Genomic DNA, 24,678 nt, shown 5'->3' on the forward strand with positions numbered 1-24,678 from the left:
TTTGGAGTCTCACCTGTTAAGGGCTGTAATGTATTACACATATTTCACTCCCTCCAATCTGTTCCCTTTCTCTCATGGTTGAATGAGGTCCCATGGTCCCCGACAGCATGTCCAATCAATCCTGGGGCAATCGAGGCTGTGGGCACCGTGAATATCTATTTCCACAAAGCCACACTAGATGAGACAGCTTTGTACAGATTGGACACGTGGCTCCTCTCACTCAGGGCTAACTTTCCCTGACACTAAGGCACTAAAACAGGACCCTCCTTTCTCTGCAAACCACACTGAAAAGCTTGAGGTCAGAACCCTCAACACGAGACGCCTAGCCCATCTAATACACTGCACCCAACCACACTGCAGATGACGACATGCTCAAATGCCGGACATTCCACCCTCACCCCCCAAACATTCCTTCTTTCAGCTTCTTCTCCCTCACCTCCAAAGAAGCCCAACAACAAAAGAAAACACAACTAAAGAAACACTCTTCTTTACAGACTTGCCTAAACCTGGGCCTTCCTCTCCTTCTTGTGGGCTGGCTCCCAGCTGGGCCCTAGACGAGGCTGTATCTCCAGTGCATGAGCCTCATGTGCAGGTGAATCCTGAGTTCTGTCCCCAGTAAACTGAGTCACACATGCTACCTTTCTGCATGACAGTGTGGAGGGGCCAACTCAGACCTCTGACAGAGGGGACATTCCTTATAGGAATAGCCTAAGGCAGTTTGCATAAACATTCAATTCTCTACCTGTTACTCACTCAGTTTCAATATGTAAAGATTCTTGCCTTCAAGTGACGTAATGATTCAGATAAGAAAAAATAAATTATTTCAACATAAAGTTTAAAAAAACAACCTCTATGATATTTGATATCTTTTAATATTTGTAATGGTACTAAATTTGCTTCAGCTCGGCCAGTGTAGCTCAGTGGTTAAGCATTGAACTATGAACCAGGAGGTCACAGTTCAATTCCCGGTCAGGGCACATGCCCAGGGTTGCACACTCAATCCCTAGTCGGGGGGCGGGCAGGAGGTAGCCAATCGATGGTTCTCTCTCATCATTGATGTTTCTATCTCTCTCTCCCTTTCCCTTCCTCTCTGAAATCAATAAAAATGTTTAAAAAATTTGCTTCAAATCTGTATTTTCAATCTCAAAAGCACAGGCAAGTCATATGGAACAAAGAAATGTCAAGTCTCTGATTTCCAAAAATAACTAAGATTTTTAAGAGAAATTTACCCTCAGATAAAGCCATACTTTTAATAATACAGATGAACAGCGTAAAATTGGCATTGGTTACTTCTTTTTGTGAAATTGAGACCATCTAGAAGTTATCTTCTAATATGAAATATGCTAGGTATAAGCAGTACTTAAAATACTATACAGTATTTATTATTTGCCACTTCCCACATCCTTAAGCTCAATTTCTAAGTCTGTGGGATACATACCCTGTGATCATTTGTGTTGTCATTGAGGATATGAGAACCCAAAGGTGCCTCAGAAACCTGGCATTAAAGGCTAAGCTGTAGAGAAGCCTAAAAAGGAATGGGGGAAATAAGAGTCAGTAAATACTTGCTCATAAAGCTGTGAGTAGCCGAAACCGGTTGGCTCAGTGGATAGAGCGTCGGCCTGTGGACTGAAAGGACCCGGGTTCGATTCCGGTCAAGGGCATGTACCTTGGTTGCGGGCACATCCTCAGTGGGAGGTGTGCAGGAGGCAGCTGATCGATGTTTCTCATCGATGTTTCTAGCTCTCTATCCCTCTCCCTTCCTCTCTGTGAAATATCAATAAAATATATTTAAAAAAAAAAAAAAAAAGCTGTGAGCTGAGGATACTGTACAATTTGGAATCTGTCTATATTAACCCCTCAAATGCATGCGCCCCACACCAGGCTGCAAGGCACCCTGCCCTCTGCTCCTAAGCGAAGACCCCGAGCTGTGTCCAGAGATCCCACCAGAAGACAGCTGAGTTTGCTTCCTCTGAGGAGATGTTGCAGGATGTTAATATACTAGAATAGTATGTGTTATATTAGAGGTCCGGTGCACGAATTCATGCACAGGTGGGGTCCCTCAGCCTGGCCTGAGATTGGGGCAATTGGGGCTGTCTCGCCCAGTCCTGATCAGGGCCAATTAGGGCCAGCTGGGGAGAGGGAACGCAGGAGGTTGGCCAGCTGGCCAGCGGGAGGGACCACAGGAGGTTGGCCGGTTGGGAGGAGGGACCACAGGAGGTTGGCCAGCTGCAGGAGATTGGCTGTGGGAGTGCATTGACCACCAGGTGGCAGTTCCTGCGTTGAGCGTCTGCCTCCTGGTGGTCAGTGCATGTCACAGCGACCGGTCGTTAACGGTTGCTTAGGCTTTTATATATACATAGACTAGAGGCCTGGTACACAAAATCAGTGCATGGGTAGGGTCCCTAGGCCTGCCCAGTGATCAGGGCTGATTGGAGTCTTCCAGCTACCGACTGGGGCCTCCCTTCCCCGGCTGCTGGCTGGGGCCTTCCTTCATTCCACGCCGACCCCTAAAGGTCAGCGCATGTCATAGTGAGCAATCAAACTCCCAGTTGAACTCCCAAGGGGACAATTTGCATATTAGGCTATTATATATATAGAAGATACAGATTATTACTACTAATATACATTTTAAAAACTTTAAATATTTAGTGACTAATTTTAAGTCACCATTTAAAAAATATATTTTTTTTATCAATTTCTGAGAGGAAGGGAAAGGGGGAGAAGAGATAGAAACATCAATGATGAGAGAGAATCATTGATCGGCAGTCTTCGGCATGCCCCCTAGTGGGGATCCAGCCGGCAACCCAGACATGTGCCCTGACCTGGAATCGAACCCTGACCTCCTGGTTCATAGTTCAACGCTCTACCACTGAGCCACACCAGACGGGCTAAGTCACCATTCTTGAAATAACACATAAGAATGTTGTTTACTGTTAACTAATCTCTAAACTATAACTTAAATCTAAAAATATATTTTAAAGGTAAGAAGCCCTCCTGTATAATATCAACTTCATTACAAACTAAAAACTCTGTGGCTCCTTTAAATGAGCTCTGTGTACACTGCATTTCTGTAAGAGGACACACTTTGGAATCACATGTTACAGCACAAACATCTAGGAGTGCAAGAGTCAGACATGAGACTGGGGCAGCAGAGAAGGTTAGGACAGGGTAGTGGGGAGTGTGGCCTGAGGAGTACAGCTCTTGCTTTAGAGCTACCCTAGAACAGTCAGGAAATCGTCAGGGCATTCAGTCCAACGCCACTGAGCAACGTTCTCATGAAAAAAGAAGGGGCCGAACCACTTCAGCGCTAAGGCCTTCCCAGCTCAAACATGTGGTGATTCTACATAGAGTGTTTGTCTCAAGTACACTCAGTGTCAAAGTGCTAACAATACTACACAACCCACAGCACGCCAACTGGGCGAGTCTCAAAATTTAAAAATCACTGGAATAATGAAAAAAGTATTACAGATAACACAGTAAGTCACAGGAGATCAGTAAAATAAACAATGTCACCAAGCATGCGAAAGCCCTGCCATGAATGTCCAGAAAAATCCCACCTAAATTCACCTCAGAAAGACCATCCCCGACCTCCATGACACCACAAACACCCACCACACACCAAGTACATAAAAAATGTGTGCTCAAATTTTAGTTTTCCTGACTTTATGGAGTTTTACATGCTAGAAGGAAACCAAACAATTACACAGAAAATAAGAAAAAATTGCACAAAAAATATGAACTTGCAACATAAGAGAATTTTACAAGGTAGGATTTCCTTGCCTTATTTCTCTTCAGTCAAGAAATTGAATTCTTGCCAAAACCGGTTGGCTCAGTGGATAGAGCATTGGCCTGCGGACTGGGAGGTCCCAGGTTCAGTTCCAGTCAGGGGCATGTGCCTTGGTTGTGGGCACATCCCCAGTGGGGGGTGTGCAGGAGGCAGCTGATCGATGTTTCTAACTCTCTATCCCTCTCCCTTCCCTCTGTAAAAAATCAATAAAATATAATAAAAAAATTGAATTCTTTTTAAAAAATGTATTATGTAGTATAATTTTATAGATATCAGGATTTCTTAAAATTATGGTAAATATAAATACTAAAATTTAGCACCTCAAAAATCTGAAAACTCACATATTTTGTTAAGTGTGTTGCCTTTGCTCTTTCTAACAATAATACAACAACAAGGAAAAAGAATATGAGCCATATTTCATTCCATCCTCTAAGAAAGAACCAAAATTAATACTTTGGTGTAAATCCTATATACAGATACTTTGTATACATGTGCGAACACAATGGGTTCCCTAACATATTCTCTTGTCACACTCCTCTCACAAAAATTACAATTAACATCTTTCCACATATATCTGAAAGACCATATTAATGGCTACACATTTCCAAAGTTATATTTCAAGTTAACTTTGAGACAATTACATTTCCTAAATTAATCACTCAATAGACAATAAAACAAATGTACTAAACAGGTCTATAAATTACTGAAGGTTCTTTACATACCCTGGGACATATTAAAAACTACCCACTAAGATCCCACTTCTGGGAATATATCCTAAGAAATCCAAAACACCAATCAGAAAGAATATATGCACCCCTATGTTCACAGCAGCGCAATTCACAATAGCTAATATCTGGAAAGAATTCAAGTACCCATCAGTAGATGAGTGGGTAAAAAAACCGTGGTATATTTACACCATGGAATACTATGCAGCAGTAAAAAAGAAGGATCTCTTACCCTTTGAGACAGCATGGACCTGGAGAGTATTATGCTAAGCAAAATTAGCAAGTCAGAGAAAGACAAGTATCACATGATCTCACTCATATGTGGAATCTATTTTACAAAATAAACTGATAAACAAAATAGATCCAGGGACACAGGGGCATGGAACAGACTGCCGAATCTCAGAGGGAAGGCAAGGGTGGGTGGGAAGAGATTAACCAATGAATTTATATGCAGAGAAAGGAAGATGGCAGCATAGGTAAACGTCTGTAATCGCTGCCTCCCACAACCACATCAAAATTACAACTAAAATACAGAACCACCACAATCCAGAACTATTGGAAAGCTGGCAGTATAGAAGTCCTACAACTAGACAAGTAAAGAATAAAGCACACTGAGACTGGTAGGTGGTACAGAGGTGTGGAATAGGCTGGTCCGGCACCCACGTGTGCCGCTTTTTTAATCGGGAGGTCGATCATCTCTGCAGAAGCCATTCGAAGGATCAAGGGGTCCCAGCCCCACACCAGACCTCCAGCCCAGGCTTCCAGAGCTGGGAAAAGAAGTCCCTACGGGCAGTAAGAACTACAGGTTGTAAAAACCAGTGCGGATTGGGGCTCAGTGCTGGAGACCCAGCTGCTCCTCTTAAAAGGCCGGCACCAGGAACTGAACTTACAAGGTCCTGCTTCCTCTGAGCTCCAGCACCAGAGCAAGGCTCTCTGGGGAACACAGACACATACAGGAAGAAACTGGATTGTCTGGCATCAGGGCAAGAACTTGGGGGCAGCTTTCTCCCAGACGAAGGTGCTCCCAGATGGAGGTGCTTGCAGGGATCATTGTTCCTATGCTGGGATCTCCCTGGTGGCAGGGCTGACTAGCAGCCATTTCTGTTTAATCTGCCCTGGTGATTCCCTAAGACAGGGGTCCTCAAACTTTTTAAACAGGAGGCCAGTTCACTGTCCCCCAGACCGTTGGAGGGCCGGAGTATAGTTTAAAAAAAAACAACTATGAATAAATTCCTATGCGCACTGTGGGCCTGGGACAAGTCAGCTGCTAAGCAGGACAGGCAGCGGCATCCAGTGGGCCAGATAAATGTCCTCGGCGGGCCGCATGTGGCCCGCGGGCCGTAGTTTGAGGACCCCTGCCCTAAGATCCCACCTCATCCAATTTCCAACCATAAACTGCCAGTTTGCCATCTGAATGTGACTTTAGACTTACTCAACTGTAACATCACTACGTGCAGATATTAAAAACTCATGAATTGTGCAGCTGCTTTTGCGTATGAATGGCCCGTCCTTGCTCAGGCTAAAATCTCTCAAACAAGCAGCAGTTGGGAGAGGGAGCCCCAAACCTATCAATAAAAGGTCCAAGACCTGGCACTAGAACCAACCTGCCTTGCTTCATAGCTGGGCCTCATCTGGGCACTTCCAAACCTGATACAAAGAGGAGGAATCTGCATATCTCTCTGTAGCTCCTGTTGGGTGGCACAGGCAGTGGCTGACTATGCACCTCCCTGGAGACCCAAGAGCCAGTGTACCCAGTGGTCAGTGTGAGACTATCCAGATTACAACTCTACACACCCAATTAGCGACACATTCAAGGGGCAGACTCAGTGAGCACCAAAGCCCCACTGAAGCAAGGCCTATTCCATAAGGGTGTCTCCTTCACAGCAGCTCTCCCACTGTAATCACAGCTGGACCTCACAGCCAATTGGTCTGGAGGTCAATTCCTCCCAGTGACACCAACAGCAATCAAGGCTCAACTACAACAAGACTGTGCTCATAGCCCACCAAGGGGTGCACCTAGAGTACCCCACTCAGGTGACTGGGGAGGCTGAGCCACTGGCCCTATAGAACACCTACTACACAAGACCACTCTACCAACTCAAGGAGACATACAGGTCTACCCAATACATAGAAACAAACACAGGGAAGCAGTCAAAATGCAAAGACAAAGAAACATGTCACAAATGAAAGAAATGGAAGAAAGCAAACTACTGGATATAGAGTTCAAAACCAGTTATAAGATTACTTAAGAATCTTTTTAGGAAACAGACATTGGAGTGGGGAGGGAGCCAAGAGCCAAGGAATGCAGCAACCTCAAGGAGCTGGAAGAGGCAAAGAACAATCTTCTCAGGATCCTCCAGAAGGTGCCAGCACTGCCATCCCTGGACTTTAAGTCCCAGAAGACTTATTTCCAACTTTTCACCTTCAGAGCTATTGCCTGAAGAAAAGCCAAAGAAATTGTCTTAGTTGCTCCTGAGGCCAATGATGGATAGAGGAAAGACAGACGGATAATTTCCATAGCTGCTCCAAGATGGATTTCATCGCCAAATGTTTAAAACACCATAAAGTAATGAAGAACCTATCTGTGACAACATAAATGAAACTGGGAAGATTAAAAATGGCGGCAGGGTAGGAGGATGGTGCATGGACATGCTCCCAGAAACAAGCTGGAATTACACCTGAAATACAGAAAGGCTTCCGGAATAATCAACAGAAAACTCACAGGAGAGAACCCTGATACCCAAGGACCAAAGTTAGAGACCGCATAGAGACTGGTAGGAGGGGCAGAGGCGCGAAAGGGCTGGCCGGGCCGGCATCCACAGATGGCAACTGAAGACCTGGAGAGATATCTAAGCTATGGGGGGTAGCCACTGAGAACTATGGGATCTGATCCCAAAGCTAGGCTCCCCAGCAGACAGCAAAAAACTGAGAAGGGTACCCACATAACATCTGGCTGTGAAAAGCAGTGGGGTCTCTGTCAGGGAGTGGCAGCTGAAAGTTTGGGCACCCTCTTAAAGAGCCAATGCACAAAAATTCCCTGTGAAGCCACCCACCATGTGCTCTGGTTGGGGGGGGGGGTCGTGAAGTGGACTGGAACTGTGCGAGCAGACTGGGGTTTTGGAGGATAGTGCTCAAAAGGCAGAAACCCCCAGTTTCCTGGGATGAGTCATTCCCAACACAGTGGAGGACATCTTTCCCACATCTGCCTTGCCTGAGGGGAAGACAGTTGACACATCCTATTGGAAAACACCCTGCCCTGAGGTCACTTAAGAGACTAAAAATAACAATTAGCCTCCAGGCAGAAGCAAGTGCCCCACCCTGTTAAAAAAAAACACTCTCACCACACCTGAGGACTATTGCCTGGAAGCAATTTCAAGTTGGAATCCTATCAGTCTGTGGACAGAGGTAGTCTCTAGAGGCTTTGAGTCTTTGCCTGATCTAATTAGCCAGGAGCAGCATTTGACACTGTACTGCAACTAGAGACTGAGAGGCGTAGAGGATCTACCTAACACATAGTCACAAACCTAACAAGCAGCCAAAATGAGTAAACAAAGAAACAACCCCCAAATGAAAGGACAAGAGCATTCTCCAGAAGAAGAGATAAATGAAGCAGAGATAAGTAATTTATCTGAAACAGAGTTCAGAGTAATGATGGTAAAGATGCTCAAAAGTATAAAAAAAGATATAGTAACCATGAAAAATGAGTAGTCTGAGATAAAGAATGACATAACACAAATAAAGAACATATTGGGAGGAATACACAACAGATTAGGGGAAGCTGAGGAATGAATCAGTGAATTAGAAGACAGAGTTGAAAATATCACTCAATTAGAGAACCAAAAAGATAAAACAATTAAACAACAGGAGGACAGCTTAAGGGAGCTGTGGGACAATGTGAAACATAACAATATTGGAATAGTAGGTGTGCCAGAAGAGGCAGAAAGGGAGAAAGGAATAGAGAAGGTGCTTGAAGAAATAATGGTAGAAAATTTCCCTAACCTGGTAAAGGAAAAAGTCACACAAGTTCGGGAGGCATATAGAACCCCAAACAAGAACCCAAACAGACCCACATCCAGACACATCATAATTAAAATGCCAAAATTTAAAGACAAATAGAGAATCTTAAAGACAGCAAGAGAAAACTGTTACCTACAAAGGAGTTCCCATAAGGCTGACACCTGATTTCTCATCAGAAAATCTACAGACCAGAAGGGAATGACATGAAGTACCCAAGGTAATGGAAAGCAAGGATCGAGACCAAGATTACTATATCCAGCAAGGCTATCATTCAAAATACATGGTCAAATAAAGAGCTTCCAAGACAAAAAAGGTTAAAGGAGTTCATCACCACCAAGCCAGCATGACAAGAAATGACAAAGGGGTTGTTGTAAGGGATTGCTGAGAAGAAGAAACAGAGAGAGAAACCTAGCCATACAGGATTAAAATGGCTATAAATAAGTGCCTCTCAATAATAACCCTAAATGTAAATGGATTAAATGCTCCAATCAAAAGGTGTAGGGTAGTTGAATGGATGCAAAAACATGACCCAACTATATGCTATCTACAAGAGACCCACCTCAAAACAAAAGACACACACAGGATGAAAGTGAAGGAATGGAAAACAATTTTTCCATTCAAATGGTAAAGAAAAAAAAGCTGAAGTAGCAATACTCATAGCTGACAATGTAGACTTTAAAAGTGAAATAAGCCACTGAAATAAGCCTGTCAGAGAAAGATAAATATCATATAATCTCACTCATTTGTGGAATATAATGAACAACATAAACTGATCAACAAAAATAGAGTCAGAGGGAAAAAATATTCTAGAATGTAATCCTGTTATTTTCATATTTTTAATATTTCCTACAACATTTGTGATATCATACTATGTTAGTATAGTTTTGGTAATATTACACTTAATATATTTTTATTCTTGAAATATTGTTTATTGCATATATTATTATATGTAAGATCATTTTTCTTGAATTGGTGTTTACTGCATGTAACATTATCATATTTAAGATCATTTTTCTTGAAATATTAAGGTTTACTGCATATAACAATAAAAAATAAAAAATAAATAAATAAGAACAAAACCAACAAAAAAAAAGCATCTTCTAAAAACCTCCAACAAAATGGAAAAGGACCAGTCAGAAATTAAGCATTCACTGACTGAAATAAAGAATAATATACAGGGATTCAACAGTCAAGTAGAGGATTCTGAGAATCAAATCAACGATTTGAAATATGAGGAAGCAAAAAGCACTCAATCAGAAGAACAAAAAGAAAAAAGAATCCAAATATATGAAGATAGTGTAAGGAGCCTCTGGGACAACTTCAAGCATACCAACATTCGTATTATGGGGGTGCCAGAAGGAGAAGAGAGAGAACAGGATATTGAAAACCTATTTGAAGAAACAATGACAGAAAACTCCCCCTACCTGTGGAAGAAATAGACTTCAAAGTCCAGGAAGCACAGAAAGTCCCAAACAAGAGGAACCCAAAGAGGTCCACACCAAGACACATCATAATTAAAATGCCAAGGATTAAAGACAAAGAGACTCTTTAAAGTAGTAAGAGAAACGCAGTTAGTTACCTACAAGGGAGCGCCCATACAACTGTCAGCTGAATCCTCAACAGAAATTTTGCAGGCCAGAAGGGAGTGGCAAGAAATATTCAAAGTGATGAATAGCTAGGACCTACAACCAAGATTATTCTACACCAGCAAATCTATCATTTAGAAATGTAAGTCAGATAAAGAGCTTCTCAGACAAGAAAAAGCTAAAGGAGTTTATTACCACCAAACTAGTATTATATGAAACTAGAAGCCCGGTGCATGACATTCATGCACTGAGGGGGGGTGGTCCCTCAGCCCGGCCTGTACCCTCTTGCAGTCCGGGACCCCTCTGGGGATGTCCGCCTGCCACAGAGGCAGGAGATGCTCCCGCCACCACCACTGCGCTCGCCAGCTGTGAGTCCAGCTTCTGGCTGAGCATTGCTCCCCCTGTGGGAGCGCACTGACCACCAGGGGGCAGCTCCTGCATTGAGCGTCTGCCCCCTGGTGGTCAGAGCATGTCATAGTGACTGATTGTTCTGCCGTTCAGTCAATTTGTATATTAGCCTTTTATTACATAGGCTGTTGAAGGGTATTCTTTAAGAAGGGGAAGAAGAAGAAAAGAAAAAGATAAAAAATATGAACAATAAAATGGCAACAAATACCTATCAACAACTGAATCAAAAATAAAAATAAATGAATAAGAAATCTAATGAACAGAATAAACTGATGAATAAAATAGAATCAGAAGATGGAAATAAAACAGACTGATGATTCTCAGAGGGTAGGGGTGAGAAGTTGAGGAAGAGATTAAATAAAGTTCTTATATGCATATATACATTACTTATGAACACATACTATAGGGTGGCGAAGGCCTGGGGCGGGGGCGGGAACCAGGTAGAGAGGGCAATGGGGGGAAAAAAGAGGGAAATCTGTAATAATCTCAACAATAAAGATTAAAAAAAAAAAAAAGAACCTGTATGCATATATGCATAACCCATGGACACAGACAATAGGATGGTGAAGGCCTGGGGCGGGGGTGGGGGGAGGTGGGCTAGAAGGAGGAAGACAAAGAAACATATGTAACACTTTCAACAATAAGGATTTAATTTTTTTTTAAGTAAAATAATGCAATAAAGACATCTGGTGGAACAAATGAACAACCGGTCGCTATGATGTGTGCTGACCACCAGGGTCACGCGCAGAACATGACAGGCGTCAGCAGCAGGTGGCAGAGTGCAGAATATGGCGAGCGTCGGCCGCGGTGGGATGGTGGAGCAAGTGAGCAGAGGCGCCAGACCAAGGCAGGTCACCAGTCGCTGTCTTTGGGGCAAGCCTCTGGTGGTTACTGAAAATTCTTAGCTCCCGCATGCCGTGGTCCTGCCCGGCGCTTGCACTGATCACTCAGCGCCATCAGTGGGTGCGAGCGGTGGCTGCCGGCCCTGATCGCCCCTTAGGGCTTACCCACCTCCCCCTGCTCCCGAGGGGCGATTGGGGCCATCAGTGGGTGCGAGCAGCGGTTGCCAGCCCCGATTGCCCCTGAGGGTTCTCCACCTCCCCCTGCTCCTGAGGGGTGATCGGGGCAGTAGCCACCGCTCGCACCTGCTGACAGCGCCGGCCCCGCTCGCACTCACTACTGGTGCCAGCCCCAATCTCTCTGCGCCATCAGCGGGTGTGAGCGGAGCACAGCACCGTCAGCACATGGGAGCAGCGATGGCGGGAGTGGGGCTGCCGGTAGACAGGGGACTGGGGGCCGTGGCAGGTGGGGCTGGGTGGGGGCTCGGAGGATGGGCTGAGACCCGCCCCTGTGCCTACACAGCCTTGTGGTCCACAATTCCTTTCAAGGTGCATGAATTCGTGCACTGAGCGCCTAATTAAAATATAATACTAACAAACAAACAACTACCCACTAGGTTTTGTTTGGCTGAGACAAGCCTGTGAGTAATCAGTACAGGGCAACACTGTGAGGACCGTGTCTAACTCAGGCCACTGTCTGCAGGGACTACTAAAGTTATTAAGAGACACGCAGAGGACAGCAGCTTGCACACAGGCAGGAAAGGTGGGGACAGCAAGGCATCCTGAGCTCCCTCCGTATGTAGGCTGTCACAGGTACAAGTAATGGGACAAGCCAGGCAGCCACAGGTGCAGTCCTGACCAGTGATCTCCTGCTACAGGTGTCCTTTGCTGGGAAAGCAACATTAAAATGCATTTCGCCTCTCACTAATGCAAGATTAAAAATAAATTCCAAGTTTCCTTAATGACAATAAATACTTCAAGACATATTTGTTACAGGCAATTTGCTAAAAACTTTTATTTCACAGACAAACTAGCAGCTAGACCAGAAGATAAGCTTTAGACACACAGCTGTGTTAATTGAGCATTCCAGTGCTAAATCCACACCAGTTTAAATATATAGCACCCATTTCCCTGACAACCGAGTGCCTTTCACTTTAAGATGAACAGGCAGACAAGAGCCGGTGTTCAGGCTGCAGGCTGAGCTAACGGGGAAGCAGCACTCACCATCCTGTTGCTTCCCTGAGATTCCCCCCTTACTTTGTCTTAACATGATTTTCAAATAAAATAGCCTTCGTTTAATAGTTTAAATAGCCTTCGTGTGGGCTTTCCCAAGGTTCACATGCATTTCCTATGAAACAATCATTCCCAATGTTTAGAAGTTCTGAGCAGCTGAAAACTCACTACAGACTATATGCTGAGTCGGCTTCCTAAGGAGATGCACGTCAGCAGCTACCACCAGTTTGCCATCTGAATGTGACTTCAGACTAGACTCAGCTGTAACATCACCACTGCAGAAACGTTAAAAACTCAGGAGTTGGCCCTTGTCGGTGTGGCTCAGAGGATAAAGCGTCAGCCTGCAGACCAAACAATCATGGGTCCAATTCTGGTCAAGGGCACATATCTTGGTTGCAGGGTCTTTCCTGGCCCAGGCCCTGGTCAGGGCACATGCAGGAGACAACCAATCGATGTGTTTCTCTCACATCGATGTTTCTCTCTGTCTTTCCCTCTCTCTTTCACTCTCCCTAAAAATCAGTGGAAAAATATCCTCAGGTGAGGATTAACAACATCAACAAAAAACCAAACCAAAACAAAAAATCCCCATGAATTCTATTTGACCTATCGATACAATGCAAAATTTAACATAAATCAAAAGCCGATTAAATCTGATTATACTGAGAATATCACTGATAATAAAAGAAAAAATAAAATCACAGGCAAAAAAGCAACTTTCTCTCTATAGGTACCGCTTCAGTATTTCTTCTAAAATACTATAAAAATGTGTTTACAGAAGCATAAACAGGAAACATAACTCTGTGTTTGCCTTCACTTAAGTAACCTGCATAATCATTCCATCCCCAATGACTGAAGCTATGGACCGACACCCCGAGAGCGCAGAGGCCGTTACCACGGTTTTTCCTGGCGCTGAGACAGCGGCGGAGTGGCGCGCATCTCCAGGACACACACTGTCTACATCGCAGTGACTGACGGCTCACAAGTAAGTTGGCTCATTCTATTCATTTTTGGTAGAAAAATGAAGCACATGTTGTAATAAAGTGATTTGTGATGCCTTAAGATGTGATGTATTTACAAGAAAACTATAGGCAAATTATATCAACTACTCTGATCCCTAAAACACTACCTTTAAAAGTCTAAGTTTTGACAATAGAAAAAAAGAGCCAACTCCCAAAGAACATGCCCATCTGCCCACCTTAAGTGTAAAGCTTAACTCCTTAAAATCTGCCCTCTAAAAGGGAGTCCCTACCATACAGTGAAAATTTCACTGGAACATGAGAGGAGAGATCTCAGTATATAAACTCAGGAAGGCTTCTGAAAGGCAGTGCCCTGAGCATAAATCTAGGCAACTCGGCCAAGAAAGGTGAGATGAGGAGAAGGAAGGTGCATCTTGGATAGAGACTAGTGTGGGAGCAAGGAGAGAGGCCGGAGCCAGCACCTGGGATCAGGAGAATGCAGTAAGGACGCATGGCCAAGGCAAAGCATTTTGTGGCTAGAAATGAAGTTAGAAAGTTCCCAAATGCCAGTCAGGAAGGCTCTCCACATGTCAGTCAGGCAAAACATGACACAGACAGTGCAGTAATCACGTGTCATGGTGCCTGAGCGAATGCCAAGAGTCGCTCAGGGAGGGTGCCTCAGCCTCAAGGCCAGGCCAGCACTCCAGCAGGATGTTCTGTAACGATGACAATGGCTAAGCCACCGCTGCACTGACTACTGGGCATGTGTGGAATATGGCGAGTGTGATCAAGGAACTGGGTTTGTGCTCCAATTTTAATTTAAGTGCAGTGGCCATGTCCCCAGGGGCTCCCAACCCCAGCATGACTCAGGCTGGGGAGAGACTGGTTAGTCCTGGCGTGTGCAGGGTCTGAGGACAAGCCCAAGTTGAGAGGAATCTCAGCCCAAGGGGGGTGGAAGCCACGTGTGAGAGTCACCCAGAGAAGGAAACACTGACACAGAGACAGAGAGGCCTGCGGAGGAGCTGCCAAGGGGTTGAGGAGAATGCATGAGAATGGGGTTTGTGGGGGTGACAGGTGCGAGGGGTCAGGAGAGGGCAGGAGGGCCAACGTCGTGGAGTGTGGGGACCATGGAGGAATGGCTGGGTGCTGGGACTGTTGGCAGCCTGTGGGGCATCTCCACAAGTGAGGTGTTCAGGTGAGAAAAGGAAGACAGAGCAGTGTGAACAGGGACAGAGACACAGTCTCCCTTTCCCCTTTCTGACCAGAAATCAGGCTATTGTCCCCAAGGTCTGGATCTCCCTTTCTTTTACTTAGACACATATCTTGGAAATTGTTCCATATATATATATATATAAAAACATATTTTTAAATTTCTTAATCCTAACCTGAGGATATTTTTTCCACTAATTATTAGAGCATGGAAGGGAGGGGGCGAGACACAGAGAGAGAAACTGATGTGAGAGAGACACATCGATTGGTTGCCTGCTGCATGTGCCCCGACCAGGGCCCAGGATTAAGCCTGCAACCGCGGTATGTGCCCTTCACTGGAATCGAACCTGAGACCTCTTAGTCCGAGAGCCAACACTCTAACCACTGGGTCAAATCAGCAAGGGCCACTGATTTTTTTTTTTTTTTTTTTTTACGAGAGAGTGGAAGGGAGGAGAGGCGAAGAGAGAGAGAGACATTGACGTGAAAGACTCATTGACTGGTTGCCTCCTGCACACACCCAACCAGGGCTGGGGCTTGAGCATATAACCCTTCAATGCACACTCCAACCACTGAGTGCACTGGCCTGGGCTGTTCCACATGTCTTCATACAGCCTGAGAGTACTCGAGAGAGTTATCAGCCTGGGAATCTACTAACCCTGCTTTAAACACTTTTTAAAAAAAATATTTTTATTGAGTTTTTAGAGAGGAAGGGAGAGGGATAGAGAGATAGAAACATCAATGATGAGAGAGAATCATTGATCGGCTGCCTCCTGCACACTCCACTGGGGATCAAGCCCACAACCCAGGCATGTGCCCTGACCGGGAATTGAACCAGTGACCTCCTGGTTCACAGGCTGATGCTCAACCACTGAGCCACGCTAGCCAGGCTAAACACCTTTTAAAAGAGTTGACCCTGGCCAGTGTGGCTCAGTTGGTTGGAGTGTCATCCCATACACTAAAAGGTCTCAGGTTCATTCCCGGTCAGGGCACATACCTAGGTTGTGGGTTCGGTCCCTGGGTTCATACAAGAAGCAACTGGTCGATGTTTCTCTCTCTCTCTCCCGCCCCCCTCTCTCTAAAATCAATAAACATATCCTCGGGTGAGGATTTTTAAAAAGTGTTGAAAGCAATTAAAATCTACAGCCATTATGGTAAGCCTATTTTGCTCTTTCACGAGCTATGAAAACCTTCTAAATACTTACAGCCTAATCTAGTTAGGCCAGTGGTCGGCAAACTGTGGCTCACGAGCCACATGCGACTCTTTGGCCCCTTGAGTGTGGCTCTTCCACAAAATACCACGTGCGGGCGCGCATGTACAGTGTGATTGAAACTTCGTGGCCCACGCCCAGAAGTCAGTTTTCGGCTCTCAAAAGAAATTTCAATCATTGTACTGTTGATATTTGGCTCTGTTGACTAATGAGTTTGCCGACCACTGAGTTAGGCCATCCATAGGTTCCCGGAGCAGTTTCTTGGAGGAAGCAGGTGCTATACTTGTAAACCAGGGCCACACATCAGCCCACTGGGAGGAGGCTCACTCTGGACTCAGAGCCAGTCATCCCTGCCCGCACCAGTGGACTTTGCGCTACAATAAAAGCAAGTGCCGCTCAGCGCCTGCCCTCAGATCTCACAGCCGGCTCTAACGCAATTAGCCTCGGAGCTAATCACCTAATCGTGGACCACAGCCTCCCTGGCGTCAGACTCCCTCTGCAGTAACAAACGCCAGCCAGCAAAGACAGCACCTAATTAGCGGGCCACATAAGTGTTTACATGGCAACTTCTGCAGCCGATGTCCCTGCACACACTCCACTCCAAAGACACTTTCGTCACCGCCGCAGCAGCTCTTCCCAAAGTGCAGGCGAGCACTTACAAAGGTGACATGCATCACCTGACCCCATCCCAGGACCCAGGGAGTTCAGTCCTCCAGCAGGGCACGTGGAGCCTGTCCCTCACTTCCTAGATCTGCACATATTTTTGCGCTGTATTCCATTAAATAATTTTCTGTTAAGCTCCTAAGAAACTGCTAAACTGTTCCTTAAAATAGAGCGGGGAAAATAGTTCAAGACTACTGTCACAGTTATCTTAGCACAAGTTAGCCACTTGAACTTGTATGTTTTGTTCCTCTCAAAAGTTGTATTTCAAAGTTTTGAAAACTAAAATCTCAGAGTAAACTGTCAAGTGCCAGAGTAAACTGATAAAAAGAGTAGATGAAAAAGCCGAAAAAGATGTCATATATTGTGCCTATAAGTGCAGGCAGGAGCCCAACTTTTAAAATGAGTGGCTATGCCCCACCAGTATTTTCAGACACTCCTCTGTTATGTATGGTAATGACAGTCTCCCGTTGCTCAGTGGTTGAGTGTCGTCCCATGCACCAAGAGGTCACTGGTTCTATTCCTAGTCAGGGCACATGCTTGGGTTGCGTGCTCTGTCCCCAGTAGAGCGTGTGTAGGAGGCAGCTAACTGAAGTGATGTCTCTCTCATAGATGTTTTTCTCTCCCTTCCCTTTCTCTCTCTCTAGAATCAATAAAAAAAAAATGATAAAAAACAACAACAACACAGCAACATATTAAAATGGGTGGCTAGGACCACACTTCCCTTTCATATGATAGAAAAATGACTGATTTCACCTGTTAACATATTCCAGGACATCTCAGAGCCTCACAGGACAAGAAAAGGACTCAAACAGCCCTAACTGGTTTAGAACTGGCTTTCATTTTCCACGCAGTGCTCGGACAGTAGAATGCCCTGGGCCACATTCTACAGGAAAACAGCAATGGATTGCCCGGCTAAGGCCGAGCAGAGACAGGATGGGACTGCAGAGCTCATCAGGGCCTGCACCAAGCGCACGTGCCTGACTCGGGGCACCATCATCCGCTGCTGCACCATGAGCGTGTGGCAGATGCAGGCCATCAGCGTGAAGGCCTCCTCGCTGGCCGAGTCCCTCCACACCAGGTTGAGCAGCATGTTGGTCTGCTGCTTCGTATCCAGTTTTTTCAGACACTCCTCTGTTATGTATGGTAATGACAGTCTCCCGTCCGCCTGAAACACACCCGGAAGTTACTCCACGTTAGTGATGCACCATGAGAACTCACCTCTATGTGACAGACACACAGGAAATAGCGCTTTCGTTCAAGTCAAAGTACAAGGCAGGCATTATCTAAAATTACCCAATCCAATGAACACACCAAGATCTCTGTTATGCATCCATTAAAGGAATCTGAACACCCATAGTCACATATGTATTAGGGACCAATTTAGACCAGCACAACAACAGCACAGGAACTGTGACTATCTACTTTTGCCTACTGATGTGACAGTATTTTCAGTATTACATTTAAAGAGAATTCGCTTGGCTGGTGTGGCGCAGTAGTTGAGCATCGACCTATGAACCAGGAGTTGTGGTTCAATTCCTGGTCAGGGCACATATCCAGATTTTGGGCTTGATCCCCAGTAAGGGGTGTGCAGAAGGCGTCCAATCGATTATTCTCTCTCATCATTGATGTTCCTATCTATCCCTTTCCCTTCCTCTTTCTGAAAATCAATTTTTAAAAAATTAGAAAAAGAATTCATTTCATGTTTAGATTGCATTGTACTAAGCACATATCTATGAAAATATATTGATAGAATTTCTATTTTAAATTATTTGAGAGATCAGCTTAAGCAAAACAGAATATTAAAGAACTTATTTAAAATAATGAAATAAAATTCATAAATCTATTCTTTTATATCTTGATTTCTCTAGAAGATCTGATTCACTGAATAAAACCTGAGCTAATGCTCTGCATAGTTACTGAATTGGGATATTAACCAAAGATGTACACATACTTCATATATATGTATATATATATAAACCTATATGAAAATAAGTGTATATGGGGTGACCCCAAAAATAGACACATATTTTAACAGCTGATAGCTCAATTGATGTTTCTTTATTTTCATATTTAACCCACTGGAATGAATAATTATTCAAACTGTACATACATTTTATGGGACACCCTGTATATATAAAAGATTAGGCATTGTTGACTGTACTGTTTGAAAGCTTGGATGGATATACTAGTAATTTATAATAACCTATCTAATAAAACACTATTTTAGAGATAAAAGTAATACATTCTACCTGACTCTTTCAGTAAGATGTACCTAACAAACATGCTAGAACAAGAGTGCTGTATCAGTGCTACTGCTCTGTGTGTGCATCCCTTTTTTTTTTTTTTAAATATATTTTATTGATATTTCACAGAGAGGAAGGGAGAGGGACAGAGAGCTAGAAACATCGATGAGAGAGAGACATCGATCCGCTGCCTCCTGCACACTTCCCACTGGGGATGTGCCTGCAACCAAGGTACATGCCCTTGACCGGAATCGAACCCGGGACCCTTCAGTCCGCAAGCCGACGCTCTATCCACTGAGCCAAACCGGTTTCGGCTGTGTGTGCATTCTTAAAGCACATTCCCACAGATGTGAGTCACACCGTACATTGCGCTTGTTGAGTGTCAGCCGTGTCAGCACGAGCTGCAAGCCTGCTGCTTTGTCTGTGCGCAGTGAGGAAGGGCTCCCCACCAACACGCTACAGCCTCTTCCTCTTCCTCACGGGGACACAAAGTAAATAAAATGATGAGAGTTTCATGGATTCTCCAGAAGGTCATTAAGTATTAAAAACTGTCTTCTAAAAACAAGTTTACCTGAAGCCATCTACAGGATCCCAATTCATTTGGACCACACCACAAAGTTCATTTTTGGGTGCAGAGTTTTGAGTCTGGACAGATGCCTCTCATACTGCGCCCTCCCCGGCGGGAAGCCCACGGTGACTGAGACGGTTCTCATCTATGCCCTGACCCACCCTCCCCGTACCCCTCCTGAGAATAGGCTTTGTACTAACCTAACAGAAAAGGATGTAAAGCCTACGAGAGCCATACCTCAAGCATTTCAAGTGTGTAATTAGGAGAAAAAGAGGTCGGTGGCAGACATATCATAGTAAGACACAAATTATGTGTATGTAATGCACAGCTTTTTATCCCTTGAAAATACACAGTAAACAGTGCTGGGTAAGAAATGGGAGATAAGTGTGACAATGAAGTTAAAGTTCATTTTATAGTAAATTATCACATTTATTATCTATAAAGTTGGCAGAAATGGCCAAGACATTCCTTGGTGTTCACCAGATAGGGATAATAAGAAACGTAACCTTTCCCCCCAGAGGGGCTGGGGGTTAGGGGACAGAGAGCGATGCTAACATCTGGGTTTCTTTCTGGAACGAGGAAATGTTCTAGAACTGGTCATGGTGACAGCTGCCCAGCACTGCTACTATACTGAAGGAAACATGCACATCCCTTCAAAGGGTAAATACTATGGGAAAGTGCATCTCAAAAAAACTGTTATTAAAAATTCATATAAAAACAGACGAGTGCCTGGCACACCCTCTCACTTGACCATTTTACCTCTGGCAATAACTAAACTCACATGCAGTCCAACCCTACTGGGCACAGACCCCGAGCACAGAGCCCTGCCCGCAATGAGGCCTGTTCGTGGACTTCTAACCCAGGACTGCCCCCTCTGGGAAAGGAGTGCGATGCCGTGGAGGGGAGGGACTCGACCTGGACAGTCTGAAGGCTTCACACACACGCCCTCAGGGATTACTTCTACTCTAAGAACAGATGGGTGAGTGAAAGACGACTTTACAGTCCGCAGCCCCGCAATGCTCACCGGCGTGCTCCTCCGCTGATCGCCCTCCGCACCCTCCTCTTCAGAGTCGCTGCCAGAGTCCTGGCAGCTGGCACTGGCAGGTGCGACAGGTAGCTGCGCAAGGAAGGCCTGCAGCACTCGCAGGTACCCCAGCAGGCCTTCCTCAGAGAGGGCCCCTTTGTGAGACAGTCAGGGAGAACAATGAATTAGAGCTGGTCCGAAACACACCAGGAAAGGTATCACCTTCTTACGCTCAGAGAGGCATGGCTAATCAGAACCTACTGAAATACTAACATCCATGTGCAGATATTGGTATTAAAATGTATTAGAGGAAGATGCTATAATCCAGAACATTAAAAGTTTAGCACATGGGGAGCTACCCCGCAAGCATATGCTTCCCCCATGTGACACCAACGATCCTGGTAACTCATGTGCCTTACAAGTGTGGAACCTGCTGTCAGGGCTGTGCCAGCACTTTCCCCGGGCACTGTCCAGGGCAGTCCTGGGCCCGTGCCTTGAGCCGCCCTCTCCTGGCCCACCCTCCAGTACTGCCCACACGAGCACACGGGTAAAACGGAGCTGAGCTTCATACCCAGGTAATTTTCACCGATGGTCAAGACAAAGTAGAAGAGCCAGGGTGCGTGCCCGTGGGCCCTGGCACCACCACTCTCCGCCGACAGCAGTGCATCCAGGAAGGGCTCGAAGGGGAAGGCGGCCTGGGTGTCTGCCAGCGCGGGAATGACGAAGTGAAAGACCTGGTCTGTGAAAGGGGCTGCCAAACACTCCTCCGTGAAGGCTGCGAACACTTGCTGCCTACAAAGGGAAAATGCGCGCTTTTTAATAAAATCGCAGCACACCGCTCATAAAATCCAGGGTTAAAACTAACCGAGGGTTAATGCCAAACCAGCCTGCTACATTCCTCAAAGCTAAGCATTCTAGGTCAACCGGACCACCTGGGGGACTCCATGCTGTTCAGGAAACGCTGTCACAACTTTGCATCTCTGGCAGCTTCCAGAAAGCGGGAACATAACCAGGTCTTCAGAATGGTCAATTCATATTAGGGTCCAGGCCAGACAGAAGCAGCACATTGTTCTTTCAACAGAGTCACATTAGTAATGTAAAAATCTGACCTTCAAGTCTGTTATTCAAGATAGCACCCTGTGTCAAAGTTACTGTTAGACACAGATCTTGTGAAATCGCAAAATAAAAACAATCCCGTTCTTACCTGGCGCCCTCTGGACAGGAGTTGTAAGTAAAGTGCAACGGTTTTAGGACATTCTCTAACAAAACTTTTGCTATAGGAACTCGAGATAAATCAGAATACTCAATACTTGATGGAAGCTTGCTGTTAATTAACAAATAGAGAGATCTATAATACCCTAAAAAAAAAAAGGAAAAACACATATTTAAAATGTGGTACCTATTCTTATATGAGGAAAATAACATGTCAGTTTTTAAATGTTTTTTATAAAACTCTTATTAGTCCAAATTTTAGTGAATTCTTCAACATTTGATTACGGAAAACTTTATAAACAAGTACATAAGTCCCTGAAAGGATATAAACTCCATGCGTTGTTGATAGTCCAGCATCAATGATGGTCAACCCTAGCCTAGGCCATCACCTAGCCTCCACCCATTAGAAGCAAATTCAAGACATGACCATGTCCATGTGCTGCCAAAGATGAGGACTTTATTTTTCTTAAAAATACCATGATCACAGCTAAAATAAATTAACAGGTATTCTTTAACATCACAAATATCTAGCCAATGTTCAAGACTCATGCTATAAATTTTATTTAACTAGTTTGCTTGAATCAGGATCCAAGTAAGGCCCATATACTGGGATTTAAAAAATTTGTCTCTTACACCTCCTCCAAGTAATTATTTTTGTGGTTTTTAAAAATATATAAATTTATTTTATTGTTGAGTCTTACAGATGTCCCACTTTCCCCCTTTACTCATCTTCTACCCCATCCCAGGCCTTCACCTGTCTATTGTCTGTGTCCATGGGCTATGACCAATTTGTACTTCTAAATCCCTTCACCTCCTTCACCCACCTCTCCAATCCTTCAATTTGGCAACTGTCAAAATGTTGACTGTTTCTATGAGTCTGTTTCTATTCTGCTTCTATATATATAATACAGATTCTTCTTTCTTCTCCTCCTTCTTCTTAAGAATGCCCTTCAACATTTCATGTAATATTGGTTTGGTGGTGATGACTCCTTTAGCTTTTTCTTTATCTGACCTTCAACTTTAAATGATAGCTTTGCTGGGTAAAGTAACCTTGGTTGTAAGTCCTTGCTTTTCATCACTTTGAATATTTCTTGCCACTCCCTTCTGGCCTGCAAAGTTTCTGTTGAGAAATCAGCCAATAGTCATATGGGTACTTCCTTGTAGATAACTAACTGCTTTTCTCTTGCTGCTTTAAAGATTCTCTCTTTGTCTTTAGCCCTTGGCATTTTATTTATTTTTAAAAAATATATATTTTGCTTTTTTTTCAGAGGGGAAGGGAGAGGGATAGAGAGTTAAAAACATCGATGAGAGAGAAACATCAGTTGCCTCCTGCACACCCCCTACTGAGGATATGCCCACAACCAAGGTACATGCCCTTGACTGGAATCAAACCTGGGACCCTTCAGTCTGCAGGCTGACACTCTATCCACTGAGCCAAACCGGTTATGGAAACCTTTGGCATTTTAATTATGATGTATCTTGGTGTGGGCCTCTTTGGGTTCATATTGTTTGGGACTCTGTGCTTCCTGGACTTGTATGGCACTTTCTTTCACCAGGTAAGGGAAGGTTTCTGTCATTATTTTTTCAAATAGGTTTTCAATATCTTGCACTCCCTCTTCTCTTTCAGGCACCCCCATGAGGCGCTTGAAGTTGTCCCAGAGGCTCCTTACACTATCTTCATATTTTTGGATTATTTTTTCTTTTTGCTGTTCTGATTAGGTCTTTTTTGCTTCCTTATATTCCAAATTCTTGATTTGATTCTTGAAGTCCTCTACTCTACTGTTAATTCCCTATAAATTATTCATTATTTCCGTTAGTATATCCTTCATTTCTGGCTGATATCATTTTTTATGATGTTGATGTTCTCACTAAGTCCCTTGAAACTCTCATTAAGATCCTTGAGCATCCTTATAACCATTGTTTTGAACTCTGTATCTGGTAGTTTTCTTGCTTCCATTTCATTTAGGTTTTTTTTGGATATTTCTCCTATTCTTTCATTTGTGACATGTTTCTTTTTGTCTCTGTATGTTGGCTGTCTCCCTCCGTTTGTTTCTATGTATTAAGAAGAGCTGCTATGTCTCCTGGACTTGGTAGAGTGGCCTTGTGTAGTAGGTGTCCTGTAGGGCCCAGTGGCTCAGTCCCCCAGTCACCAGAGATGGGAACTCTAGGCGCACCCTGTGAGCTGTGTGCACCGTCCTGTTATAGTTGAGCCTTGGGTGATGTTGGCCTCGAGAGGAATTGACCCCCAGGCCACTTTGTTGTAAGGAACAGCTGCAACTACAACATAAGAGCTGCTGTGCAAGAGACACCCCGATGGAGCAGGACTTGCTTCAGTGGGGCGCTGATGCTCACTGAGTCTGCCCTTGGAGTGTGTCACTTGTGGAGGTGGTAGGCTTGTAATCTGGTGTGGTTAAAGCTGTCCACTGGGTGCACTGACTCTCAGGCCTCCCAAGAGGTACAAAGTCAGCATCTGCCTGTGCTCTGCTCAGGGCCACCCAGCATGAGCTGCAAGGCAACTGCAGATGGCTGCTACTTGGAGATGCCCAGGAGAGACCAAGCTATGAACCAGGGCGGGCTGCCACTAGTGCCATGCCTAAAGCCTCTTATTGAGAGGTACAGGGCACGCTGAGGCCATCTCCTGCTAGTTTGAGAGGTTTTGGGAAAGTCCAAAGCATGAGGCAAGAGAGGCCAGGTGTATGGAAAAGCCACTGGAGCCTGGCCGGTGTAGTTCAGTGGTTATGTATTGACCCATGAACAAGAGGTCATTGGTTCGATTCCATCAGGGCACATGCCGGGGTTGTAGGCTAAATCCCCAGTAGGGGGCATGCAGCAGGCAGCCAATTAATGATGTTTCTCTCTCATCAATGTTTCTCTCTTATTAATATTTCCCTCCCTCCCTCCCTCCCCCCTTCCTTCCCTCCCTCCCTCCCCCCTTCCTCTCTGGAAAAAAAAAGTGTTTCTATCTTTCTATCCCTCTCCCTTCCTCTCTAATATTAAAAA

The 24,678-nt window shown here is 44.7% G+C and overlaps 1 protein-coding gene across 4 annotated transcripts in view; it reads right to left on the minus strand.

The window, feature by feature from the left end:
* The window catches only part of UBE3C (ubiquitin protein ligase E3C), a 117,175-nt gene that overhangs the window by 51,771 nt on the left and 40,726 nt on the right, over positions 1–24,678 (minus strand). Inside the window, exons 6-10 of one of the 4 annotated variants that reach the window (XM_080666016.1) lie at positions 21,671–21,824; positions 21,038–21,258; positions 20,467–20,621; positions 17,609–17,796; positions 1,439–1,525 (exon numbers count right to left, since the gene is read on the minus strand). In XM_080666016.1, coding sequence (XP_080522142.1) covers positions 1,439–1,525; positions 17,609–17,796; positions 20,467–20,621; positions 21,038–21,258; positions 21,671–21,824 — 805 coding nt within the window. The remainder of the gene's footprint in view (positions 1–1,438; positions 1,526–17,608; positions 17,797–20,466; positions 20,622–21,037; positions 21,259–21,670; positions 21,825–24,678) is intronic. The other 3 variants (XM_080666017.1, XM_080666014.1, XM_080666015.1) reach the window with 3 other exon arrangements.

The sequence above is a fragment of the Plecotus auritus genome, assembly GCF_963455305.1.
Source record: "Plecotus auritus genome assembly, chromosome: 4".
In the NCBI taxonomy this organism is placed as follows: Eukaryota; Metazoa; Chordata; class Mammalia; order Chiroptera; family Vespertilionidae; genus Plecotus; species Plecotus auritus.